We start from the raw sequence: 27108 nt of genomic DNA on the forward strand, positions 1-27108 counted from the left end.
GGGTGACACGGAGGTGCACTGGCAGAGCTGTGTGTGCATGACCTTGTACTGTGAGAGCAGAAGTACAGAGTGCTACTGAACAGCACGGAGGTGAACTAGCAGAGCTGTGTGCGTGTACACTGTATGGTAGAGCAGGTGGCGCTGCGGTTCTGGCAGACACGTGTCTGCATCCTAGTTCCAGAAGGGCAGGGTGGATGCAAGTTGCCGGGAGGGTCACTGTTAGCAGAGCTGGGCAAGCCAGCAAATGAACTGGGAGGTCGAGTCTGGGCTCAGAGTGGGTGGTAGCCAGAGCTCGAGCCGAGCCGTAAGGCACGCGGCAAGTGCATTGTGCAACAAACAACAAATATGGTGAAGACTTCAAAATCCCCAAAATAAGTTTATTTTCGATGCAAAACATTTCACTTCCGGGATGTATATCACCGGTACGAGTGGCATTTATTAGAAATTATGGTTTCTAAACACGAGCTCAGAAACATGTATGCCCATTCTCCACTGCCTTGACGACGATGCCATTACTGACCCAAAAAGCAAGTCAGTTGTCGTGCATATCCTGTCTGTGGCTTAGATTGTCACTACAGATGGAACAACATTCAAATCTAGCCAACAGCATGTTTTCGTACAGCGCGCACCCTGAACGGGGGAGTTTAAAGGTGATGATAAAAGGAGGCACAGTGGAGAATAAGTAACTGCCTAGGATCACACCATTTGTTCAAGTGGGGGAAGCCAGTATTTATCCCAGGTTTGCTGGTTTCATGTTGTGCAGCTCAGCGGTAAGCTGGGTGTCTCTTCTTTCTCCCGAATTACATCAAAGGCTAATGCCATGCTTGTGGAATCCTGTGAGAGGCAGCTGCTGCTGTGCTTAAAGCGAGTCCACCGGGGATGAGTAGCTTTAAAAACAAACCAAAACGCCCACTTTTTTGGGATACAGGGTTCTGCATACAATTTTCTATTCTGATATGTTGCAAGTTGCGAAGATCCGACGCTGAAAGCGCTTCAACACAAAATAATCCATGAGCAAACCGCGGGAGGGGAGAACGCGGACTGTGTTGAAAGTTAGATGCAACCTGAAACATGAAAATAAAGCTCGTCAGCGGCGCTGCTATTTGCATCGGATTAAGTCAAAGAGGCAAAAGAGAGTGTGTGAAAAGGACAGGGGTGCGAAGGGAGGCTGCGCAGAGGGAGGAGGGAAGGGGAGAAAGAGAGACGAAAGCTGAACAGGGAGGCTTTAGAAAACAAGCTCTCTGCATTGCTGTGGGGGGAGAGCATTCCTTTGAAGACTGCTGCGGTGGGCGGGGGAGCGGCAGCTTTGAAGTCTGAGGCACAGACAAATGGTGGTGTGACGTGGGTGGTGTGGTGGGGGGGCGGGGGAGCGAAAGGGATTGCTTTGAAGTCTGATGCTTCTGATGCCTGGCTCAGGGAGCAAATGGGTGCGAGGCTGATGGGTTTGACGTGCACGCGCATCTCACACTAGTGCATCAAATGAACTGCACGTAATCCGCGCTTGGTCAAGAGTTTGTTTCGCCTACTATATACTCGCCTATTAATCCCTGCGGGCTATAGTAGGCGAGACCTAAAAATGAAGCGGCTAAGCTGGAGATTTCGGGTGTAGGCATTTTAACTGTCCGATGCATAGTGTAAGGCGCTGGTGAAAGGGGCGTTAATAGCACCACTGGCCACCGATGATTAGAGAGAACTTTCCACTAAATGTTTCCTTTTAACAGGGGCATAGTTTACCAATCCTTTGTTGGCTTAATGTGTAATGTGTACCCCCGGATGTGTACTGTGAGATCCGACTCGAATAGTGTCTAGGGTCCTAGAACGAAAAGCCTTGTATGTGCACTTCAAGGCACTACATTGTACTCTACCTGTCATCGGGAGCCCATGCAGTATTCGTGGACCGTGGGAGACATGCTGAAATGTACGAACAGTGAGATGGCCCTGGCAGCATCATTATGGGTCCTTTGTAGCTGACCCAAGTGAATATTATACCCTCAGTTTTCCATTAATATATTCACTTTACTTTATGTATAGATGATGGGTGGACTTACACCCAGGGTTTTAAATTTGGTTGCTAAACTTAGCGGAAAATACCCAGAGTGCCTCTAGGGCAGGCACAACCACACACAACCAACATCAACTCCGATTTGGGATGTTCTTTGCAAAATAGTGATTACACATTCAATACTGATTGTCTCCAATAGCTTGTGTATACTCTGGCGTCCATATGCACCGCTCACCATATAGGTAATGCAAGCTCGGTGTCATCTGCATACATGCGGAGGCCATGCAGATTTCGGCAGCCTGCTGGCATGGTATGTATTGGAAAGGATGGGGCATTAGGGGAAAGTCCTAAGGTGTCCCAGGATGAAACAAAAGGATCCAAAGTTGTTCATTGCGTTTACTTTGGGCCACATATCTTGCAAGAGGAATTCGAACCACTAAATGGGTGAAACAAAGGACAGGCCATGTTCATAAGGAGGAAATGCAATGGGAGACAGACAAGAACCGTGATTGGACAACCAAACAGGAGGAGAAAGGGGATTCATCAAGGGTTAATAGAAGGGAGATAGAACACTGCATTAGGAGTGGTGAAAGAAATGATAGAGAAGCCAACAGTGAGGGCTGGCAGAAGAGGGGGTAGTTACTAGAGTCTCCCCCACAGAAGGGTGGGTTCAGGAGAGACTCTACCTTTAAATGGTTTGCTGGATGGGCAGGAGATGTGTCTGAGATTTTAAAATGATGATGATTTACACAAGTTGAAAGAGACCTGAGTCTCTCATTATACACTCTAAGGCCTGCTCCTTCTCATTGTATAATGTAGTTGATCTTGCCATTGTCTGCTCCGTTTGCGTTTTAATAGCTTCATGTGCTTTGCTTGCATCGGTCAGATATTCTTTCTCTCGAATTGAACGAGAGCTGCTTGAAAAGATTGATGAAGATGGAGGTCGCCGACGAGACAGTCTTCGTATCCTGAAGAAGGTCCGAGAGGATCTTTGGAAGCCCAAGTATGGGAAGGTGTTGGTGTCCTATCACCTGAAGGTGAGTCTGCAGTAATCTTATCTCCTTTGTGTACATTTTCATGGTCACAGTAAAACCCATCGGTAGCATCTTCGATGATCTTGGTACCTCTCCCACCCCCGCCTACCCTGCTACAAACTCATCATTACCGACACTCACAGTGACCGATCATTCAATATCAACACAGGGATAGTTGCTTCCATTTTTGCATTGGTGCACACTTGTATGTATGGGGTTAGCCAGACCTTTGGATTTTAATAAATACTGATGGAGGCTTTCAACCAGCCCTCCTCATCCATGGGTCTGTAGTTGTCTTTGGGACGCTTTTCCTTACAAGCCACAAATTTATGGAACAACCTCCTGAATCAATCAGAATGGAAGTAAACCATTTAAGATTTAGAAAGTTGCTAAAAACCTTCTTGTTCGCTTAACATCGGAGAATGAATGAGTCTAAAGCGCTGGGATGCCTCCAGATAGCCATGCGCTATACAAATGCGTAATTCATTCATTCAATCATTCATTCATTCATTCATTCATATTTTTCTTCTGCCCACTGTAGCATAAAACATGGGCAAATGGGTCAGCCCACTTCACTCCTTGACTAACTTCACTTTCGGTTTACAAGTAGCACATTCTCAAACAAGGTAGCTTCCTTCAATGCCTGCTAACCATCTGTAAATTACTGGTCCCATGGTAGACACTCAAACTCCACTTGCTGTCACATTGACAATACTCTTACATGTTCTCACCCACAGCCAGCCCTAGTGTTGCCCTTGTTGAAACCTTGCGGAGGTCCCACTCTATCAATCCTTGTCTGACTTGACATACTTCCAATGTGCCTTGTCTTGTATTATTGCAATACTGCTGTACTTTGGTTTCTGTCACATTTCAGCTTATGTGATGTCAATATATGTGAGTGCCTGAAACCTCAAACTTGTGAAGGGAATAGCTTCATGCGTCAGCATTTGATTACAGATCATGAGGTCCACTCTCGAAGGTTACTCTTATAATTGTATAGGTGCTTAAAAACCGAGTGACATAATTTCTGAAGTTTCTCATAAGAATGTCCCTTCTCTCACTAACACGCATATTTGATTTCTGAGCAGTGCAGGGCACATGGAATGCTCCCTGTACTTTAAACTCTACGTTCCTCATCCTCACCCCTGTAAATACACTATGAGATATACCACATTATACGCCTTTGTCAAAGACAATACCACACTCCATAAAAGTATGCACAACCCAAAAAAATGTAATGCATGCTAAAAATGTAATTGCGTCCGACATCTAAAATATAAACCAGTTTACCCAAGAAGTGAACTCAGCAACCTTACACCAAAATTCTTGTAACACTTAATCACATTACACAGTATGTAATGTTTGGTAAAAGTAGGGTCTGAAGACCAGGCAGCAGCTCTTCAAATCTCCTGTAGAGTTATTCCCTGGAAGTCAGCCCAAGAGGCAGCCATGCCCCTGGTTGATCTTCCCTGAATAGAGATCCCTAATGCACCTGGACAACAACAGCTTCTAACCATCTACTTAGAGTCGTCTTCATTTCTTCTCCTGCTGGTCCAAAAGTCACAAAAAGCTGCACAGTATTCCTGAAAGTGTGTGGCCTGTTAAGATAAATGAAAAGAGCTCCTTTAGCACCCAAAGTGTAAAGAGAACGCTCCTTCTCTGAAGAAGTGGAAGGGAAAAGAAAGAAGGATCCCCTCCTTTGGGTTGTAGAAAGAGGAATTGACTATGGAAAGAAAAGAGGGATCTGGTCTCAGTATCACTCCACCATCAAGGAATCTTAAAAAAGGAGGGCGACAGAGTAAAACCAATAGTTCCCCGATTCTTCATGCTGAGGTGGCAGCCACAAAACACAAATATCTTCCTGGAAAGACATTTCAAGTCCACTTCCTCTAGAGGTTCAAAAGGGTTCTAAATATTTAAGAACCATAGGAAAACCTCAGAAGGAGAGGAAGGTTTTGAGACAGGCCTCAGGATAAAAACGCTTTTAGAGGCTTTGCTAATTAGAGCTTTAATTTATCCTTGAGGTTTGGAAAACTCTCAAAGTCTTAATAGCAAATCAGTGAGATTTGAGTGCAGAGCAAGAGAGAAAGATTAAGCTGAAACGGATGTATGACATTACAACGCATGCTTTTACATCGCATGCTTTTACAACACGGTTTTTACAACGCATACCATTACAACGCATTGTGCTTTGGGTGCGCTGGATAGTGAATAGTTTAATTTACTATTCCAACTCCAGTCCCCGTGGATAGTAGGGAAAGTGTTGGATAGTAAATTAAATCTATTCCCTATCCTAGAGCGCCCCCCAGCGCAATGCGTTGTAATGGTTTGCGTTGTAAAAGTTGCGTCGTAAAGGCACTGCGTGGTAAAAGTTGCGTTGTAAAGGATGTTTCCCAGCTGAAACCCCTCCACCAAAAACTGACTGAAAGACTCCTGTTAATGGACAAAAAGGAGCCCAAATACATTCAGAGAACACCATTTGTGAAATGCATCCCAATATCTAATATAGGTCATTAAACTGAGATCCAGATATGGAGGAGGAAGGGACGGAAATGAATACTAAAGGGAGATAAAGCGGGGAAAAAAACTCACTGAGGGTAAATTACCAGTCTCTTGAGAATTGGGAACCAAGAGCGTGTTGGCAATTTGGGAGCTATCTAGATTACTTTTCCATTCTCCCACTGTTTTTTTGCCAATGTCCTTGTTATTAGAGTAAAGGACAGGAAAGTATAGAGCAGTCTCAGGGGCCAACCCATCAGCACAGCGTTCATTGCCCATACTCCCCTCTCTTGAAACCTTGAGCAGAACCTCTAAACCAATGTGTTGGCCTAAATCTTCTAAAGATTTGCTTGAAGTTTCTGCGAGATAACAATATTGGGGATAGAATATGGCCTAATGGCTTTGGCGGTCGACCTCGGAGCTGGGGATCCGGGTTCGAGTCTCGGCATGGACGCTCAAAATTCTGTGATTCTGGCAAATCACTTAATCTCCCTGTGCCTAATAAAAATGAATGTGTCCATCTGTAACGTAACTGGTGCTCATGTAAAGCGCTCTGATACCTTCGGGTCTAGTGCGCGCTATATAAAATTCCCCCCAAAAGAATAAATAGGTTCATTAATGGAGAAAAAGACCTGCTTAGAAGATCCACCAGGGTGTTTGCCTATCACCTTGATGTGTATCCCTGACTGGCTCAGTGCATTGTTTCCCACCAACAAACCAATTGATGTCTTCACCTGATCCATGGATCTTGATCTGAGGCTCCCTTGGTGTTTTATGTAAGCAATGGAGACACTGTTGTCCAATTTCACCATGACATCTTTTTGCAGAATGAAATCCTTGCACTTTAGGTGACTTCTGTAAATGGCCTTAAGTTCCCTCCAGTTCGATCACTTCTTCTGCTTCAACCAATAATCATTTTGATTGATACAATTGACCCAACAAGTTTGCTCCCCAACCAATTCTGCTGGCATCTGTAGGTATTGTAAGAGTAAGCATCTGCACACCCTTGGAAAGATTGTCTGTGCACAGCGTCCTTTCTACTTCCTGCTTTTTCTGATTGGAAAAGGAACAGATGGACCATTGAGTAACTCTCTAGAGAATAGAAGTTGTGAAGGTGCCACAGGACAAAGATGAAGACATCCCCAAAGAACTGTGAAAACATATGCCTCCGTGTGTCCCAGGACCTCCATGCATAATTTATGAACTAGAGAGAAGTTTACCAATTTCTGCAAACAAATAATTCTATCTTGGGGAACAAAGGCTCTCCTCCAAATCTGTCATAAAATTAGCTCAGTTGAACTTTATTTCTCCTGCCCCAGGCCTAGCTCTCCAGTGCCGCTGCACCGTCCTGCTTTCTCCCTGTTTTTCTGAGGTCTTTCTCCTGCTTTCACCTCATTGTTTTTTTACTTCTTTCTCCTTCCTCTCCCCCTTTTTGTGAGTGCTTTCTCCTGCTTTTGTCTCGTTTTCACTGTGTTGTCTGCGAAGCAGCTAGTAACTGCAGCGCCTAAATACCCTCATGATTTGCCTCGCTTTATAAACCCTGATTGATTGATTAATTGATTGACGACACAAGCTGACATTTCGAGAGGTTGAGCAGAAGACCTAATTTGTTCATCACCACTCTTGTGAGTTCCAATAGCCTCAAGGTGTTCTGGAAGGAAGAGCCATGAAGCAACCAGCCATCGAGGAATGGATAAACTGGGATCCCCCATAAATGAAGATGCGCCACCATCTGTGTGAAAACTCTGGGGGCTGCTTTTATTCCAGAGGGAAGCACCATGAATTGCCAATGTCATCTACCCACCATAAATCGTAGGAATCTCCAGTCCTTCTTTACTATGGGGATATGAAGATAAGCATCCCTAAGATGTAGTGTAGTTGGACCCACAGCGTGTCCTGCTCTCTTCTGCCACGGCATCCCAGCCAGCGGTGTCGTGTGGTCGGCTTGCCTGGGTCCAACATCTGAGTCTTGAGACCAGAGCTTCTTCGGCTTTGCTGGCCACACAACGGGACCTGTTTCCCATTTGTCCCGGCCCCCTAGTGGGCTGGACATTGCGAATGGTCCAGACCGGCTGGTTAGGTCTGTGTGGTGCCGGCTATTAGATTAAAAGTAGTGCCGGTTTCTAACACCTCCGGGTTTTGGGCATCCTCCACGCGGGCTGGGGTTCTGATGGCATCTCCTCCCTTTGCCCGCTTGGGGAGCCGCTCCTGTTCGCCAGTCCCAGGATCTTCTCAGCATCTGAATTGTGATTGGGCTGGACGTGCTGCAGTAGGGGAGTGCCTTTTATAAACTGAGGGCAGCCCGTTCTCTTCGGGAGATATCATGCATCTGCTCCTGATGCGAGGGTGAACAGTGTATCAACAGGGGGCACTCAATTCTCTTGTGTTCATTTTTCTGGACTTCTTGATGTGCTGAAATGTGTGACTAATGGCCTGGAGATTTCCCTTGGTTTTTGACATCTATGGGCTTTGGTTTCTAAGGTCTATGGGTGATTAACTCTTCTCTGCAGAATGAACTTACTGGACCTGGGGCTAAAGCTCCAGTTTGGAGGGCCTTTTTATACAATCTAAACTTGTAGCCTTTTCTCTTCAAGATGGCCGTCTGAGCAGGTTGATAGAAACAAACATTGGACTAGCCCCCTCCCCCCTTTCACAGAAAGTAAAATAGGACTTTGTACAGTAAGCCAGGGCATGAAAGAAAGGTAGAACATCTTTCATGGAACATTATACAAGAAAGAAAGGTGGCAGTGGCTTCAAACAACACAGCCAGCACCTCTGTTGTGTTTGCAAATGTAAACACTCAGTATGTTTTATGGCGTGCTCGATGCAAATACTGTGCCACCCACAATATTACTTAGTACATGGTGAAAGATCCACCATGCACATAAGTGATAGAAATGCAAACAGCAGAGCACAACACATTCAAAAGATCCAACTGACTAACAACAGTCAGTAAACAATTTATTTAAAAATGAAGAGCAGTAGGTATTTATTTATTTATTTTATTTATTTATGGGTTTGTAACGCGCCGGAATCACACCCGAAGGTGTATCTCCGCGCAGTGCTGTGGGGGGATACAGGACCAGGCTGGCGCTAATACTGGAACAGAGTTGTCTTGAGACTCTTCCTGAAGGCTGAATGGCTAGAGCACTGTCTAAGGGAAAGGGGGAGGTTATTCCACAGACGTGGACCCATGACAGAAAGGGCACGTCCTCCCTGTCTGGTCTTGTTATGTCGGGGAATCTGCAGTAACAGCTGATTACTGGAGCGTAAGTTACGAGAGGGGCGATGATGGACAAATTTTTCGGCCAGATAGGGCGGCCCTAGGTTATGGAGACTTTTGTGCACCACGCAGCAGGTCTTAAATTCCACCCGTTTCCGGATAGGGAGCAGGTGGAGCAGTTTAAGAAGGGGCCGGGATGGTGTTCTGGGGGGGGCATTTGTCACCAGGCGTGCCGCGGTATTCTGTACCACTTGAAGTTTGTTTAGCACGCCTTCATTGGCCGCTAAGAGTAGACCATTGCAATAGTCCAGGCGACTCAATACGAGGGCCTGAACCAGGGTCTTCCTTGTGCTGTCAGGGAGAAGAGGAAACACTTTCCGAAGGAGGCTGATGACATGGAAACAAGACCCCACCATAGTGTTGGCATGATGTACAAGAGTGAGGTCATGGTCAAGACGGACCCCCAGATTTTTCACCACCTGTTTGGGGGAGGGGGCCTCTCCCAGACTGGTAGGCCACCAGTCAGGGGTCCACAGGATTTTTGCTTCCCCGAACAGCATGACTTCCGACTTTCCCACATTGCACTGGAGAAAGTTCCTGGCCATCCAGCTGGCGACCGCCAGTCATGCCATTCGAGAAAGCTTGCCTTACCTCGGGAGTAAAGTTTTTAAAAGTAAACAGCAGCTGAGTATCATCAGCGTATGAAATGGGTAAAAACCCGAAAGACCTCATGATATCAGCCAAGGAGGAGACATAAACGTTAAACAACGTTGGGCTGAGACAGGAGCCCTGCGGGACTCCTCTGGTAATTTTGGTAGAGATGGAGCTAAAGGAGCCCATATTAACCTGCTGGGTACGCTCTGCAAGAAAACTGGTGAACCACGCCAGGGCAGATTTTTCTACGCCAATCTCCTTTAATCTTCTTCTGTATAACACAATCTTGATCATAGGTGGATAATTTTTCAAATTGTTGACACGTAGATGAAGCGAATGAACAGCCGACACGTGTTTCGTCGTTATACAACTTTCTCAAGGCTGTTAACAAAACCATATGATACATAGCTTAGTTTTAGTACCAGGGGAAGTTCTTAATTTCATCTTACAGCACTGAACACTGAGATGTTATAAGAAAAAAGAAGAAAAAGGAGAGAAAGGTGCTCAAACCGAGTGGTGTTTAAAATTAATAAACCCAGTTGCAAGCGTGAAAAGATAAGTGTGAAAAGAAGGTAAAATATTTAGTTTTTGTTGAACAATTATCACCCAAGTTCATACAATTCACGAAAAAACTCAAAGTGATGAAGAACTGTAAAAAGAAAGTGGAAAGATGTGAACTGAACACGGGCAGAAGAGAAATTATTATATTTCTGCCATTTACATATATTAATATAAAGAGAGGGAATGAGGAGCAATAAAGTAAGTTTCTATAGTCTGCATTTACTTCAAACACAAAATCCAGCAATGTGCGGTATCAACGAAACCATCCTCATCAAAATCTGTGAAATGATTAAAAAATGCTAATCCATTCCAATTAGGGTCATAAGGCAAAAATGTGCCCAGATAGCCACTAAGAAAAGGATAAATAAGTACTCATTGAGCAGGTGTAGCTAAGGCATTCTTTTTGCAACATACATATACTTATGAGCGGTAATACTCCAGCCAACGGAATATTCAAGTCCATTGATCTATACTACTATTATAAAGAGAGAACTGTGTCCTTTGCGCCAGGTAAACTCGAAAAGTACACCACCAATCCAAACACCCAAGACATCTTTGAAAACCTCAGGGCAAGCAGAAGGACATAGGCTATATAAATTTAAAAAATAAATATTATTTACAAAATTTATATTAAAAAAAAAAAGTAGTCACTCCAAAGTAGCGCCGGCCGTGACGTGCGTGCTCACGTAAGGAGCACTGGGAGGAGCGGCGTATGAGGAGCAGCGGACATGGAGTGGGGGAGGAGCAGGGACCTGAGGAGCAGCGGACAGGCCAGCGGCGGTGCGAGCAGCGGAGAGGCGGACATGGCGCGGGGGAGGAGCGGCGGCGGACAGGCGGTGAGGAGCAGAGCGGCAAGGAGTGGTGAACTAAGGAGCAGCGGCTGAGGTAAGGCTCCGGGTACAATGTCGGGGCAGGCGGGTGTCGGGCCAGGCGAGGGACGGGGAGTTACAACAACACACATCGGCTGAGGAAAGGCAATGTCGGGGCAGGCGGGGGTCGGGGCAGGCGGGGAACAGGGACTAACAAGATGACGGGTGGAACATTTTGAAGGTAGTACTGTCCGAACTCCATTGACTCAGGCCAGGCGGGGGTTGGGCCAGGTGGGAAAACAGATCGGCTGAGGAAAGGCAATGTCGGGGCAGGCGGGGGTCGGGGCAGGCGGGGGACGGGGCGGGCGGGGGCACGGGCTGCTTGCCAATGTCGGGGCAGGCGGGGGTAGGGGAAGCCTGAATGCTCCCGGACAAGGTCGGGACGGGCTGCTAGTTATATATAAAGTTGCTATCTGGTATTGATTACATGCATTAACACCCAACCAGACGAGCGTGATCACTTCATAAATTAGTAGGTTAAAACAGGTCCATCCGAGAAGAAATCAAAGACGCGTCTGTAGCTAGAAATTGTAGCAAATCATAATGGAGAAAGGATGATCCCATTAATGTCATCCATTATTGTTGGGGTATATAGTTGGATCAATAATATATCGTAAAGCAGCGAGCCCTTGTGTGCAGGTTAAAATAGGTCTAACCGAGAATAATAACAGTAATGTCTGTAGCAGGGGTTGTTACAGGTCAAACGTAGAAAAGATGATCAAATTAATGTCACTCATCATTTATGAAGTATAAAGTTGGTTCACTAATATATCGCAAAGCAGAAAGTCGCTTGTATGGCTGGATAAAAAACCCATCCAAATATGTTCAAAGGTTTACCTAAAGCAAGCGAGTAAGCCAGAAAACCTTGTTATGCTTGACGAGTAGGGGCCAAAGTCCCAAGCCCCTGGGAAGTCAACGATCTTCCTTAGCAATCTACGATGAGGAAAAAACTAAAAAAGGACTCAAAAGTGCCCACTTACCTATACAATTATAGAAACTAGCAGTTTGGTTATGTTGCACTTGCCCCAAACAGCGTGGCTCCCCACTCGCATTCAAATCGTATGTGTCAGCGTTTCGAATTTAGTTACGTATATACGCCAGAGCGCATCTCCTGTACGTGAATAGCGTGTCGAAGCACGTTCACGTGTTGCATCAATATCCTTAACTTAAAACACCACCATTTTGGTAGTTCAAACGGACTCAAATGGACTACAGATAAACGTCACCCGCGGTATGTCTGAGATAAGGAGATTCCGATATTTAAAATTGCAGAGTAGGTAGGAGATTGTGTTTATTCTAGTCTAAACATATCCTACATCCTTACCCTCTTATTTCACCAAGTCTTTGTATGGTCTTTGCCCTTGTCTTTCTGACCTGGCCTCTCCTTACTAATCTCCTGACTGCATCACCCCCCTCACTCCACAGCCACACCATTTAATCTTCCTTTCCCCTCTCATTCAACCTTAATCCCCTTTTTTGCTCTAGTCCTCACTGACCTAGTGCTTCTTCACCCTTCCCCTTTTAATGTCGCCCCCACTCAAGTTCCCCCCTCCCTTTTTTAGCCTCCCCAACCACACTTAGGGGCCTATTAGGATGACGGGCGGACTTGTCCGCCCGTCATCCTAGCGGGTATTGGGACCGCCTGCCATAAGGGCAGGGGTCCCGTGGGGGGTATTAGGATGTGCCCACCACAGTGGCGGGCACATCCTGCATTTTTAGCATTGTGTCTGGCAGTGCTCTCAGCACCGCCAGCCAAAATGCTAAAAATGCATTTAAGCATTTGCATCAACAAAGCGGCAGGCACCGCGCGGTGCCTGCCACTTTGTTTATGCAAATGAAGGGGGGTACCACAGGTACCCCCGTGTGCCCCTCCACCTCTCCTTCTCTCTGGGGGCCTGCAGGGGGCCCCCAGAGTGAAGACCGCATGCCTTTCCGAAAGGCATCCGATTTGGGCCATCCTAATATGGCTGGCAGTGTCTACTAGACACCTCCACCATATTAATCCTTTTCCGCCGGGGCGGAAAAGCGGCGGACGGTCGTTCCGTCGCGCGGTCCCTCCCGCCATTCTAATATGGCGGGGGAATTCAGGACAGGATGTCGGGCGGATTGCCCCCATCAGGCCGACGGTGGCTACCGCCAGCCTGGTGGGGGCAATCCGCCTGACATCCTAATGGACCCCTAACTGTCTATACTCTTTACTTGCTATGTTATATTGTAACTCCGGATATCATTAGTCTTCGGCACTCATGTTTATCAGTGTTTTCTATTGACCTTTTGGTCCATATTGTTTCCCTTGTACTAATGTGTCCTCACCTCTCTTGCATTTATACTCTTGACACGCTGTTATCGAATGCTTTTCTTGATGTTACCATGTAAAGCGCTCTGATAACCTAGGGTCCAGCCAGCACTATATAAAACCTTTTAAATAAAATAAATAAATACCATTTTGACAGTAACTCCCAAGTATTAAAAGCGGGTACGGTCTTGGCAAAATTAGAATCCATGTATAAGTAGGTATTGTTAGGCGGAGTTGATAACCTAACTACAAAATATTATCTATTGTATACATATGATAAGTATATGACAACAGGACTTTTCAGGTGTGTCAATTGACTGAATGACACCATGTCAGAGATGTCCCTGACACCAGAGGGTTAAAAGGTCTAAGAGAGGTACATTATGCAAAGACTAGAATTAGAGACTACAAATTGCGTAGGAAGTGAACGAAAAAGAGTTTGATCAGACAGACAGCCCCATGCAAGTGGCGATTGTGAGATAAAGATACTTTCAATTTTCTCAGGTAGCAATATATTGTGGATCACAATGTCCCACAGTCAATTTGCACTGATCTTGTACAGCAGGGTTTGGATGGACACATGTTTCTGGGAACAAATATTTGTCACGTAAATACAAATTTGGGCAGCAATACACTCAGAATAATTCTCACGCAAAAACAGGTCTCATATATTGACAATACATAGAGAGTTTTATCACACCAAAGTAATACAATGGATATGCATATGCAAAACATATGAAAATAACTCCTGGACTTTTGAATTCCTGGTTTAGGTTTAGAGGAAGGTACATAATATATCCACAGTTAACCAAATTTCTAAGAAATACAAACATCTCCTTATCGATGTTAAGACCACATTCCAATGTTCTCAATTTACAAATCCACGAGGCCTCCAGTTTACTCAAGCTGTGAACTTTGTCCCCCCTCTTGTATTCTCATCAATAGTCTCAAGTCCATGAAATTTCACACGAGACAGCTCTGCTGGACCATTTGTTGCATTAAAATGTATCGCTAGAGGATAACTGGTGTTTACGTTTCTAATGCCGTTTGTGTTCTTGTATTCTCACTTTAACAGGTCTAATTGTGCTGCCCACGTAAATGTTGTGACAAACACAGACAATACAATATACTATAAATTTGGCGTTGCAGCTCATGAACGAGTTGATCATATATTCTCCTTGAGTATTGTTTTTAAATTGTTTAATCTTATCCAGCGTATATGGGGACAGACAGAACAGTGACCACACTTGTAGAAACAAACCGGCAGTGTGCCTAGCCATTGTGTGGTCCTTTTGTAGGCTCCTGGATTGTAGAAACTTGGATTGAAAATATTTCGCACGCTTTGGCCTCGTTTAAAAATAATGCTTGGTTTCTGGGTTGTGACCTTGTTGATATCTGGGTCCACCCAATAGATGTGCCAATGCCTGTTTAAAATTTTGTATAGCCCATTACCAGATGAGTTGTATGGGGTTACCAGGGACACTCTTTCTTTATATTTGTTGCCCTTATCCAACTTAGGTTTATATGTTAATAATTTGTTTCGATTTAATCCAAGTGCCTTCCTTTTAGCTTTCTCAAGTATCTTGGTGTTATAACCTCTGACTTTAAATCTATTGATGGTATCGAGCATTTCTCTCTTATAAATCTCATCCGCACTACAGTTGCGTCTTAAACATGTGAGTTCCCCAAATGGAATAGAATTAATTTTGGATCTTGGTTGTGAAGTATTTACATGTAGAACGGCATTACAGGCAGTTGTTTTTCTGTGTAGCGCCGATAGGCTCAAACCATCTTTAACATACAGTCTCAGGTCAAGGAAGGCAATGTCTTCCTTACTAAACTGGTAAGTAAAAATTATGTTGTAAGTGTTAGAATTAAGAAAAGAGCAGGAATCATGTAACAATTTAGTGTCACCAGTCCATATTTACAAAACGTCGTCTATGTAGCGAGCGACCCCAATAAATTACATGATTGATCATTGAGTCAGGACATTTTGACCAGATGAACATTTTTTCCATCCAGCCTACGAACAAATTTCGGAAACGAAGGAGAAAATTTAGATCCCATGGCTACTCCTTTGTGCTGTTTGAACCAGATACCATTATGCAGGAAAACCTTGTTCTCCAGAACCAGGGGTAATCATGTCCAAAAGCATCATCATATGTTTCCTTAGAGAGGCATCTCTAGTAGCCAGAAAATGTTTAACTGCTTCCAACCTCACAGTGGCAGGGATTGAGGTGTAGAGAGAACAGATGTCTAACTTTACAAAACAGCATTCATCAGTCCAGGTAAATTTACTTTGTTGGTTCAGTAAGGCCTTCATGTCTAAGATGAAAGAAGGTGAATTTCCAACCAAGGGTTGGAGAAATTGGTCGATGTATTCAGTTCGAAGCAAGTGCAACTTAGGCAGTGGTATCTGATAACTGTCTTTCAGAACCAACTCTGGTAATTGTTCAAGCTCCTGAGAGACAAGCCTTACGGGAGCTTAAACAATTACCAGAGTTGGTCCTGAAAGAGGCCGATAAAGATGGTAACTTAGTTCTTATGAACACCAAAGACTTTCTTACTGAAATAGATAAACAGTTATCAGGGATCACTGACATAATATCGAGTACAAAAATATAGACATTAAAAATATCGAGTTTAAAATATCGACTACCAAAATATCAAAATCCTATCTACAAACAGGTAAGTACAAAAATATCGAAGCAAAAATATTGTTTAAAAATAATATAGTTAGTCAAAATATCGAATTTTTGTAAATGTCTTAAAAGTAATTTAAAATAAATGAAATATTAAAAATAAATAACTAAAACATACTAAAAAATACTTAAATAACCTTAAAATTATAAAATAATTAATTTAAGTTAAAAAAAAACAATTTTGTTTTTTAAAACAGAAATATGTATATTCACATGATATTAATTAAAAAAACACAATATTTTTACCGTAGGATAGCTTATGGGTAAACATTACTATTCCCACTCCAGTGAATGCAACAGTAGGGAAAGCGTTGGATAGCGTAGGGGTAAAAATTACTAGTCCCACTCCAATGAGTGCAACAGAGACTTCGTAAATCAGAGGGACGCCTACTTGCTCTGTTGTTTGTTGCCCGTGAGGACCTTTGGACTGCTAAACTTTTCCTGCGCTACGTGTGCGCTGTTGGCTGTTTGTCCCCCCCGCCGCCGCAAACCACCAGCTCAGCGGCCGCAGTGCGGGGGGACTACATTACCCAGAATACTCAGCGGGACTGCCACGCCCACCCGCCGCAATTCCGCGCCCGGAGGCGCTTAAGAATCCTGTCCTGCTTCCGCGTCGCGGGACGCGTGTGGGCGGCGCTGGGCTAAGCCCGGGCAAAGGGCGGGCCCTCTGAGGCCCTCAGAGGTCGAGGAGGCCGGGCTGGGTGCACCCCCCTAATACTGACATTGTAGGTGTCCCCAATTGGCGTTTTTCCCACACTTCTTGTTGCATATGGATTGACTTCCGAACTTCCACATATTTTACCTACCATTCGAGGGATATATCGCAGACTTGTATGTATCTCGCTGTCCCTTGTGAACTTTACTGTACGGCATATTGCTTTTCGCATCCTCCCAATCTCTACCCTTACAGTCACAGCTGGTGATATATCTGAGTGACTATAACAACTGTATATACCGTATTGGACTTGTGCCCTACACTGCGTTTATTTCAGTACTGGGTTTGTCCCAACTCACCCGCTTCTGTGCAATAGTTTTCCTATAGGGGATCCGTTTGCCATCACTGCCATTTAGCGGGGAGAATGGGAGGGTCAAAGCCGAGTATAACACCTTCTGTCTTTTGTTTTGGATCTGAGTAACATTCTAATTGTGATAATATAAACATTTTAAAACTTACACTATGTCTACTAGGGGCACTAGAAGCAAAACAGCAGCTGGGGGGGCTCCAGTGATAGGCCCAATAGATAACTTCATAACAAGGGCCAATGATGCCATAGATCAGGGCATTTTACTCCTGGAGCGTAGGGTTTTGCAAGACTTAGCCCTAGCAAAACGATCATCCCTTGGACTCATTGTATCAGCTAGAACACCTGTCTAGGCTAGAACTATCAATACCGGACCTATAATTGATGTCCGTGCCGATATTCACAGTACACCAAATGAGGTTAATTTATCTGCATCAAACCCCTTAATAGACTCAGACCCAGAATCTAGCATGGAATTGGAAAGGACCCCTGACTTGTCCATCAATCCTACACCAGATGAAGCAGTCATAGACACTACAAGGCAATTAAGGGGCAGGCGGGAGGGTGTCATACTGAAACAAACAAAACACACAACAAAGCATAGTATCCCTAAGGCTAGAAAGCATAGCGCGCCAAAGCGAAAGCCTAGGAAGGGCGCTAACTCACACCCAAATACAGACGGAACAAATGTAACCATAGAGATAGAAAGCGAAGAGTCTCAGGGGAGGTTGCCCGGCACAGGGGACAAACTTGATGCAAATATTGTAAATGACCAACTGTTGGAAAGAATGGGTGAACTTAGCATCTATTTGTCCCCGATAGAATCCAGACTTGTACGCATCGAAAAGCAACTAGCTGAATTAAGCGCTCCCACTAAGAACGCTTCAAGCGATGGGGCGCTTACTTGCGTGGGAGCTAAATCAAGTTCCTCAAAACCTACATGTCCTAAACCCAAGAACCCCCCAGCTCCTAACACAACTACAAAGCTTAAAACCCCACAAGTTCCATGTAAAGGAAACACTAGCGCTAATCCTACTGAAAATCTCAATACGACCAAGGTAGTTACACAGTCAGGGAAGGGGCAAAATATTGCCCAGAGCAAGGGGATTCCAACGAGTCAAATTAATAACCCTGCCCAAAATCTCCCATGGGCTCAGCCGGTCCAAAATACGGCAACTAACATGAGGCAGATTCCACCACGCATCAGCCTGCCGCCTGAATGCGGGGCGTACGTGCTGGTCCTAGTTAATATTTCCAAACTTAGGAAGGACCAAGAAGAAACCCCCATATCCCTTAAGAATAAGACCCTACATTGGCTAATTGCAAATTGCAACTTCCCAGTGGAAGGGGCAAGGGAGATAATTCATACCCAGAGAGTGGGATGGATAGGCCCACTGAGGAAAAAGTTCGAGGGGGACTGCATAACCATAAATTTCAAGAACCCCCAATGGGCCGAAAAAACCCTGGCTAGTGCACCACTACCCTCACCATGGGAATTTAACACCACCCTGCTCCCATTGGGTTACTTTTATAGACATTTGATTTCCCCTAAGCTGAATATGGCAAACCACCTTGCTGTGCCTTACCAGGACCCAAATTTCTGTACTAGGATTAAGTCTCCACTCTTTCACCAGAATCAAGACTTTAATCCCCTGAAGGGCCCTGTCCAGCGTCATCAGGCACCATTGCCAGCACATTCGTTGTACTACCCTCACTTTCCCATAATGCCCCAGTACGACCACAGGGAAAGGTTATATCCAGCTATCACCCCAAATCAGTCTACGCAGCGGAACGAAGCAATGCCATTATTCAATATTCCAACCTATAATCGATTTGAAAATGCCTTTTCAAATTTAGATGAGCAGGATTGACTGGATAAAATGGCTGGTAACAACATCGGAAGTATAGACATAAGCAAGTGGAGAAGTGTGGCTCAATGGTTAGAGCGGCAGACCCTGATGCAGAGGTCTAGCCCGGGACCAGGGTTCAATTCCCCGCCTCGGCGGGTCTTGGGCTCAAAATTCCACGGACCTGATCATTCTCGCCTCGGTGCCTATTCCAATCATGGAGTCCCACTCTGCAACTCTGGGCAATAGCTTGCTTAATCTCCACAACGGCCCCCACAACGCTAAGGATGCCTGGCCTCCACCTTGGGGGTGCCCAGGAGTGGACGCCTCACAGGGAGAGCCAGGATGGGTTCCACAGCGGTATTCGTACAAGCGCCTTGAGACCCTTGTGGGTGAGTAGTGCGCTATACAAGTATCAATTTACATTTACATTACATTTACATAACAACAAGGGATATTTATTATCAGTAGAAGATAGAACAATTCAGAATAGACTAACTGGTGATATGGATGGTGTGAGAAGTTGGCCTGATATATAGTGCTCACTATTCTAGTGATCACTTTGTATCATACCAAACAACCCTTATTGATGATTGGTTGTAAGTCAACCTTTCAGACCAGCTATCCTAGTAGCATGGACACGAGCAGTCTTCAGGCTAAACTCTGGAGGCCGTGTTAAGCCAACTGTTTTACCATCACATATACCCCTTGAACACCAAGTGAAAGGACACCACACAAGTTTTTATAAAAATATAGGATATTTATTAATAACAGTTCTACCCTGATCTCTTTATGAGTCAGGGAGCTAAGCACAATACAAAACTCTTAGGAAAATACTTTAAGTTGCACAATTTACACAAATGCCCGAGGGGCACGAAAAACCATATACTACAAAAGTGGAATGCGAAATACTAGCAGGTAAGTAACAAGATCCAGAGGCTTCAGGATCGCTAGGGACACACTACTGAACCTTCAGATTACGAGCAGGAGGCCTAGGGAGATCGGGTGCAGAGTGTGCACTCTCACTCGGGATGCGGGAAGAAGTCTATGGATGCTAGCTTTCGTAAAGTTAGTGTTATCGGACGAATCCGACTAGGTAGACTAAAAACGACAAAGGATCTGGACACTTGGATAGTGAACCTGTGCTGGAGTACCGAGATACTCAAGTTACCTAGCCCAGGGGCCGCGGCTGCATAGGGTTCAAGTGACGTCGGGAATCCTCGTTGAAGTCTATGGAGCCTGAAAGAAGAAGTTGCTGGCAGGCGACCAGTGATGAAGTTCGATGGGATCCAAGCCTGAATCGGAGTCAAAGATGACCTGAAAGCAGAGGGGACTCAGTTCTTAATCACTAGCCAGTGATCAGATGGGCACCAGGATGGCACCGGATGAGGGCACCTCGACCAGGTGAGTGGGCGACGCTTGGCTCTGCAGTCTCTCGGACCAGGAGGCGTTGTCGGCGACCAGGATGGAGGGGCGAGCTGTCCTATGAGGGTGTCTGCTGTCGGTGCTGCTGAAACCAGGATTGGAGCAACAAGCCTTGGCAAAGTCAAGCCCACGCGGTGGACTCAAGATGGCGTCTGGAGTGGACCAGGAGGGTCCAGGGTGCTCCTCTGTTGGAGGGGAGCAAGGGCCAGTCTGGAGCAACCAGACCAGCGGTGGAAGTGTCGTGGATCGTCGTCAGGAGCCCCACGAGCCAGCAGGCAAGTAGCCGGACAACGCGGTGAGCAGCAGAGAGCAGAAGGGCCCCACGCAGATCTCGTAGAGGCTGGGGGGCTGGACTTCGGTGCTGGAGCTGCTCAGGGTTAGGGCTTCTCAAACCCCAGTGCACTTACTCGAGGGTGGAGAAGCGTGGCTCAGTGGTTAGAGGCGGCAGACCCGGAAGCTGAGATCAGCCGTGGACCAGGGTTCGATTCCCCGCCTCGGCGGGTCTCGGGCTCAAAAATTCCACGGACTTGACAATTCTCGCTCCGGTGCCTACTCGACTCATGGGGTCACACTCTGCGACTCTGGGCAATAGCTTGCTTAATCTCCACTACGGCCCCTCGCGGCGGGATGCCTGGCTTTCACCTTATGAATACCCTGCCGGGGTATCTCACAGGGTAATACCAGGACGGGTTCCCTAAGCAAGCGCCTTGAGACCCCTGGGTGATTCGTGCGCTATATAAATCGAAATACATTTACATTTACATTTACAGGGTCACTCAGGGGTGGTGCTGGTGAAGCGTCGTGCAGGTCTTGAAGGTGGCCGGTCCCACGGGTCTTGTCACACCCACGAATCTCAGCTGGGCTGGATGATGTAGGTAGAGGTCAGAGATGGCGGGAAGACTGGGTCTCGCCGAGCTGGGCAGTCTTGATCCGGAGGATGGACTACAGCAAACCGCAAGAGCTTCGATGGTGCCTGCTCGTGCAGGGTGGCTACTCCTTAGCCACAAGGGAGAGTCTTCAGAGAAAGTCAAGAGTCCTTTCGTGGAAAGTAGTCAAGATTCAGAATTATCTAATTTGGGAAGGGGGCCTGCTCCTATCTTTATACTAAGAAAAGGGGCTGGCACGCGACTAAGTCCTGCCCTATGGGTGGGACTAGGAGGGGGGTGGTTACACCCCTCTCCTTTGTCCGGTCTCTCCCCAGCTCAGGGGCTGGGGTGCCCCAGGACCTGGTTTGAGCCGGCCTATGCACAGTGAGCACCGGGGTGCCACTTTGCAGTCACCTTCCTTTCAGCCCTGCCTACCTGGGATACACAAAATCCTGTCTGGGATGGTGCTAGCACCGCCCCTGACAGGAAACCCTTTGTTGAGGCCTCCGTTGCTGGAAGGACTCCCAGCAGCAGGAGGGCAGACTGGTGTCTCGGTGGCAGAATCCATTTTGTGGAGCTGAGGCTATGTCTAACTTTAACCGGGGTTCGCAGTTACATACATGTCGTGTCCCTCTAGAAGGGTGGAATGCTAACCCCGTCGCTAGAATTGGCGAGGGGTTAGTATTCCAATTCGTATGACACCTTACTCGACATGTTTTGATAAAGGTATACCAAAGTTAGCATTTAACCGCGAGGATTATAATGCACTTAAGAGTATATGGTATAGCGTTATCATGGAACAGCTATTTGGACTTGGTTCCACAAGCTGCAAACGGGCTCAACTCATGCCAGAGCACCATCTCACATAATTCCAAGCACTCTGCCTTCAGGATTGATAAGGCCTGCCATAGGAGTGACTGATAGGAATATATGTGTCCATTTTAGGGTTAGATATAGGTATACTATATCTAAAGCAAAGGGTGATTACACCACCTTGCCCCAGCTGTCTTGCAGCCAGTTGTGTCAGCTTTGGATGGCCAGCCAGGGGTGGCATAATACATGCTTCAGCCCCTGGTAGGCCCTGGGTACACCTATGCCCTGGATACCTAAGGTATACTATACAGGGACTGATAAGGTGACTCAGTATCCAATTAGATATGTACCTAGGGTACATGGAGTCCATTTTAACAAAGAGAGCAGGAAGCCTGGGGTCCTAGATAGCAAGATCCCAGGCCAACTAAGTCAGATACCAGCAAAACACTAGGCAAAAAGTTGGGGGCAACCATAGTCAGGTATCCACCTTCCTACATAACCCCCCCCCCCCAAACGAAAGGAGATAAGGCTATCCTTGACCAGGTAAGTCTATATTGCCTGAGTGGCCATATAAGGAAGTAGCAGCACTGGCATGGTTACCCCTATCTCATGGTCCACTAAGCAATCCCTCACCCTAAGGGTATCTGAGGGTCTCCACCATAAGGAATCTCTACCTGTGGTGTGTTTTGGTAAAGAAAAAGGCTGGTGCTGATATGGAGTACTGAAGTGAGGCTCCACTAATTTTGGGCTCAGCTTCTTCCAATCACTATCCACCATACATGCCTTTCTTTCCAGGACTGAGTTGCTGTATGCTCTCAGGGTCAACCTCTGGCTACCTACAGCTGGAGGCTGGGTCCCTCTGTTTGGCTTACTGGAGGAACAGGTCAGGTTTGGGGCTCTTAGGTCCCAGGTTTGGCTGTGCCCAACAGTGTCCATCTGTGGGAGGTCCCTAACTAATTTTAAGGGGGATCCCTCAGGAGTTTGTTTTATTTTCACTTGGCTAGGACTACTAGCTTCAGTGCCCTTAATCTGCTGATTGGGAAGTTCTTTTGGACAGGGGGCCCTTTGGGGTCCACCACTGGCCTCCCTGACCTCTACAGCCCTGGGCTGGCTGAGGCAGGGTAGAGAGGGGCAGGTTACCTGCTCCAGACTGGGTCCCACCTTGGAAGGGTCCACTGACATCAGGGGCTCTGCCAGGCTAGGCCTGACTACCTCTGGGGCAGCTCCTTCACAAGGGGCAAGATCAGTTCCCTGAGGAGGCTGATCCTTTCCTAAAGTCTGGTGGGAGGGAGGTTTCTCTTCCTCCTCAATGCTCTCTGTTTGAGTGGAGTGATCCATAGTTTCAGGCTTCACAACACTATTATCAGTCTGAGTTTGGGCTGTGGCCATCACAGCCCCACCAACCTTTTCAGGAAGGGACTCAGTTTGGGTATGGGCTGTTACCATCACAGCCCTGCTAACCTTTTCAGGGAGGGAATCTACTTGAGATTGGGCTGAGACTGGCACAGCCCTCCTAACCTGTTCAGGGAGATTTACCATTTTGGAATGGGTTTCTTGCTCTACTTCAGCCCAGGCTGAGAGCTCTAAATCATTCCCCAGTAGGCAATCTACAGGCAAGTTTGATGACACTGCCACTCTCTTGGGGCCAGTGACACCTCCCCAGCTGAGATTTACCACTGCTATGGGATGACTCTTCGGCACTCCATCAATGTTTGTCACCTGGTATGTGGCATCAGGTATAAGTTGCCTTGAGGGGACTAGGCTCTCGGTCACCATAGTGATGCTAGCCCCTGTGTCTCTATAGGCCTCATCTTTTGAACCATTGATGAGGGGCTCCTGTCTGTATTTGCCCAAAGTGTTGGGACAATCAGTGAAATTGGCAAACCCCATGCCATCTTCACAGACAAGGGTATCTAAGTTAGGGGACCTGGTTAGGCCAGAGTCCACAGGAACTCCCAAAGTAAAACCACCCAAATTCTTGGGGGCACTCCCACCACCTGGGGGATTACTACTAGTAGTAACAGGGGGCTTGGAAATGTTACTTGGGGGTATGTTCTCCTTATTGGGGTTCTTTGGGCAACTGCTGTCAGTTTTCCAATGACCCACCTGCTTGCAGGTTTGGCAATAAGGTTTCTTCTGGGTATTGGAAGGATTCTGGGACCCACCCTCCTCAGAGGATTTTTGGGGCCCTGATGTGGTTTGATCTGTAGATTTATTCCCACCCTTCTCTTGAGGCTTGGTTGATTCCTTCTTCTGGTCACCACCTTGGTTTTTAGGCCTAACCCTGGTTCTGACCCATTTGTCTGTCCTCTTACCCAATTCTTGTGGAGAGGTCAGATCAGAGTCTACCAGGTGCTGGTGTAATAACTGGTTCTGACAATTATTTAAGACTTGCTCTCTCATAATAAGATTATACAATCCTGTGAAGTCAGTAACTTTACTACCCAGTAGCCAGCCTTCCAAAGCCTTAGTGGCAGAATCAACAAAGTCAGCCCAATCCTGAGACTGAGTTTTCTGGGTGTCTCTGAACAGCAACCTGTACTGCTCAGTTGTTAAGCCAAACCCATCAATCAGTGTATTCTTCAGGACTTGGTAATTGTTAGCATCCTCAGCTCTAGTAGTGAGGAGCTTATCTCTACCTTTACCTTCAAAGGAGAGCCACAATATAGCTGCCCACTGATTTGGGGGGGGATGCACTGGACAGTGCAGGCCCTCTCCAAAGCAGTCATCCACTTGTGGATGTCATCCCCTTGTTTAAAGGGGTGGGCACTATTTTACTCAGGTGTCTAGTATCAAAACTCCTGTCTTTATCCTTGGGGATAATGCTGCCACCAGTGGGGACTACCCCACACAACTGTTGCTCTCTAGCAAAGGCAAGCTTCTCCTTGGCAAGGACAAGTTCTTCCCTCTCAATCCTCAGATTAGCTTGTTTCATCCTTGCTTCATGTTCTCTTCTCTGAGGGGAAGTTATTCTCCTCTGGGGAGAAGTCTTTCTCCTCTGAGAAGAGGTATGAGAGTGCACAGATCTATTGGAGTCCCTAGAATGAGACCTATCTCTTCTAACTCCAAAGTTAGGCCTGATTAGGGTCAGTACTGGGGGTCCCCCAGATCCTTCCCTATGCAGGTCTAAGTTGGCCCTAGTAAGCCTGACTAGCTCAGGACCATTGTCTGCCTCATCCCCAGAAATAACCTCTTCATCCTCTTCCTCCTCTACTTCCTCAGTTTCAGGGAGGTCAGGATCACCCTGGGTACCTTCTAAGGGGGGCATGCTCCCATCTGTATGAGAAGCCTTTCTAGCATCATAAGTCTCTTAGAGACCTAACAGAAAAGGAGTGGTAGGGTTAGAACCCTGTTTTAGTTTCCTGGAGGTACACAATTGTCTCATCTCCTGGAAGCTAAGGCCTGCATATCTGGAAGTGACCTGTGGAAGGTCTACAACCACAAGGGGAGTCTCTGAAGATTCTCCTTGGGTAGACATGCTTCTAGTGTGGTGTAAGTGATGCACCTACCTACACTATGGGTTTACCTACTGATCCCTTGCTAAGAGTTGTAGTCAGGGTGTGCTAAGCCCTGTTACACTACAACAGCTGGTTCAGTAGAACTCAGAGTATTCTAAGTTAAGTTATATGTACCTGGGTACTTATGTGATCTTTCAATCGATATTCTTAGGATATGTGCGAGGTAAAACAACAGCAAGCTCAAATCTCAACCGCTGCACACCAATGTGAGAAGTTGGCCTGATATATAGTGCTCACTATTCTAGTGACCACTTTGTATCATACCAAACAACCCTTATTGATGATTGGTTGTAAGTCAACCTTTCAGATCAGCTATCCTAGTAGCATGGACACGAGCAGTCTTCAGGCTAAACTCTAGAGGGCGTGTTAAGCCAGCTGTTTTACCATCACATATACCCCTTGAACACCAAGTGAAAGGACACCACACAAGTTGTTATAAAAATATAGGATATTTATTAATAACAGTTCTACCCTGATCTCTTTATGAGTCAGGGAGCTAAGCACAATACAAAACTCTTAGGAAAATACTTTAAGTTGCACAATTTACACAAATGCCAGAGGGGCACGAAAAACCATATACTACAAAAGTGGAATGCGAAATACTAGCAGGTAAGTAACAAGATCCAGAGGCTTCAGGATCGCTAGGGACACACTACTGAATCATCAGATTATGAGCAGGAGGCCTAGGGAGATTGGGTGCAGAGTGTGCACTCTCACGCGGGATGCGGTGAGAAGTCTATGGATGCTAGCTTTCGTAAAGTTAGTGTTATCGGACGAATCCGACTAGTTAGGCTGAAAACGAAAAAGGATCTGGACACTTAGATAGTGGACCTACGTTGGAGCACCGAAATGCTCGAGTTACCTAGCCCAGGGGCCGCGGCTGCATAGGGTTCAAAAGACGTCGGGAATCCTCGTTACAGTCTATGGAGCCTGAAAGAAGAAGTTGCTGGCAGGCGACCAGTGATGAAGTTCGATGGGATCCAAGCCTGGATCGGAGTTGAAGATGACCTGAAAGCAGAGGGGACTCAGTTCTTGATCACTAGCCAGTGATCAGATGGGCACCAGGATGGCACCGGATGAGGGCACCTCGACCAGGTGAGTGGGCGACGCTTGGCTCTGCAGTCTCTCGGACCAGGAGGCGTTGTCGGCGACCAGGATGGAGGGGCGAGCTGTCCCACAAGGGTGTCTGCTGTCAGTGCTGCTGAAACCAAGATTGGAGCAACAAGCCTTGGCAAAGTCAAGCCCACGTGGTGGACTCAAGATGACGTCTGGAGTGGACCAGGAGGGTCCAGGGTGCTCCTCTGTTTGAGGGGAGCAAGGGCCAGTCTGGAGCAACCAGACCAGCGGTGGAAGTGTCGTGGATCGTCATCAGGAGGGCCACAAGCCAGCAGGCAAGTAGCCGGACAACGCGGTGAGCAGCAGAGAGCAGAAGGGCCCCACGCAGATCTCGTGGAGGCTGGGGGGCTGGACTTCGGTGCTGAAGCTGCTCAGGGTTAGGGCTTCTCAAACCCCAGTGCACTTACTCGAGGGCCACTCGGGGGTCGTGCTGGTGAAGCATCGTGCAGGTCTTGAAGATGGCCGGTCCCACGGGTCTCGTCACACCCACGAATCTCAGCGCTGGATGATGTAGGTAGAGGTCAGAGATGGCGGGAAGACCGGGTCTCGCCGAGCTGGGCAGTCTTGATCCGGAGGATGGACTACAGAAAACCGCAAGAGCTTCGATGGTGCCTGCTGGTGCAGGGTGGCTACTCCTTAGACACAAGGGAGAGTCTTCAGA

At 46.6% G+C, this 27108-nt stretch overlaps 1 protein-coding gene across 1 annotated transcript in view; it reads left to right on the plus strand.

Moving 5' to 3' along the window:
- Positions 1-27108, plus strand: part of LOC144820044 (cyclic GMP-AMP synthase-like receptor 1) — an 84046-nt gene that overhangs the window by 20314 nt on the left and 36624 nt on the right. The window contains exon 2 of the mRNA XM_078677700.1: positions 2861-3039. Within this exon, the coding sequence (XP_078533826.1) occupies positions 2861-3039 (179 nt within the window). The remainder of the gene's footprint in view (positions 1-2860; positions 3040-27108) is intronic.

The sequence above is a fragment of the Lissotriton helveticus genome, chromosome 2_1, assembly GCF_964261635.1.
Source record: "Lissotriton helveticus chromosome 2_1, aLisHel1.1, whole genome shotgun sequence".
Taxonomy (NCBI): Eukaryota; Metazoa; Chordata; class Amphibia; order Caudata; family Salamandridae; genus Lissotriton; species Lissotriton helveticus.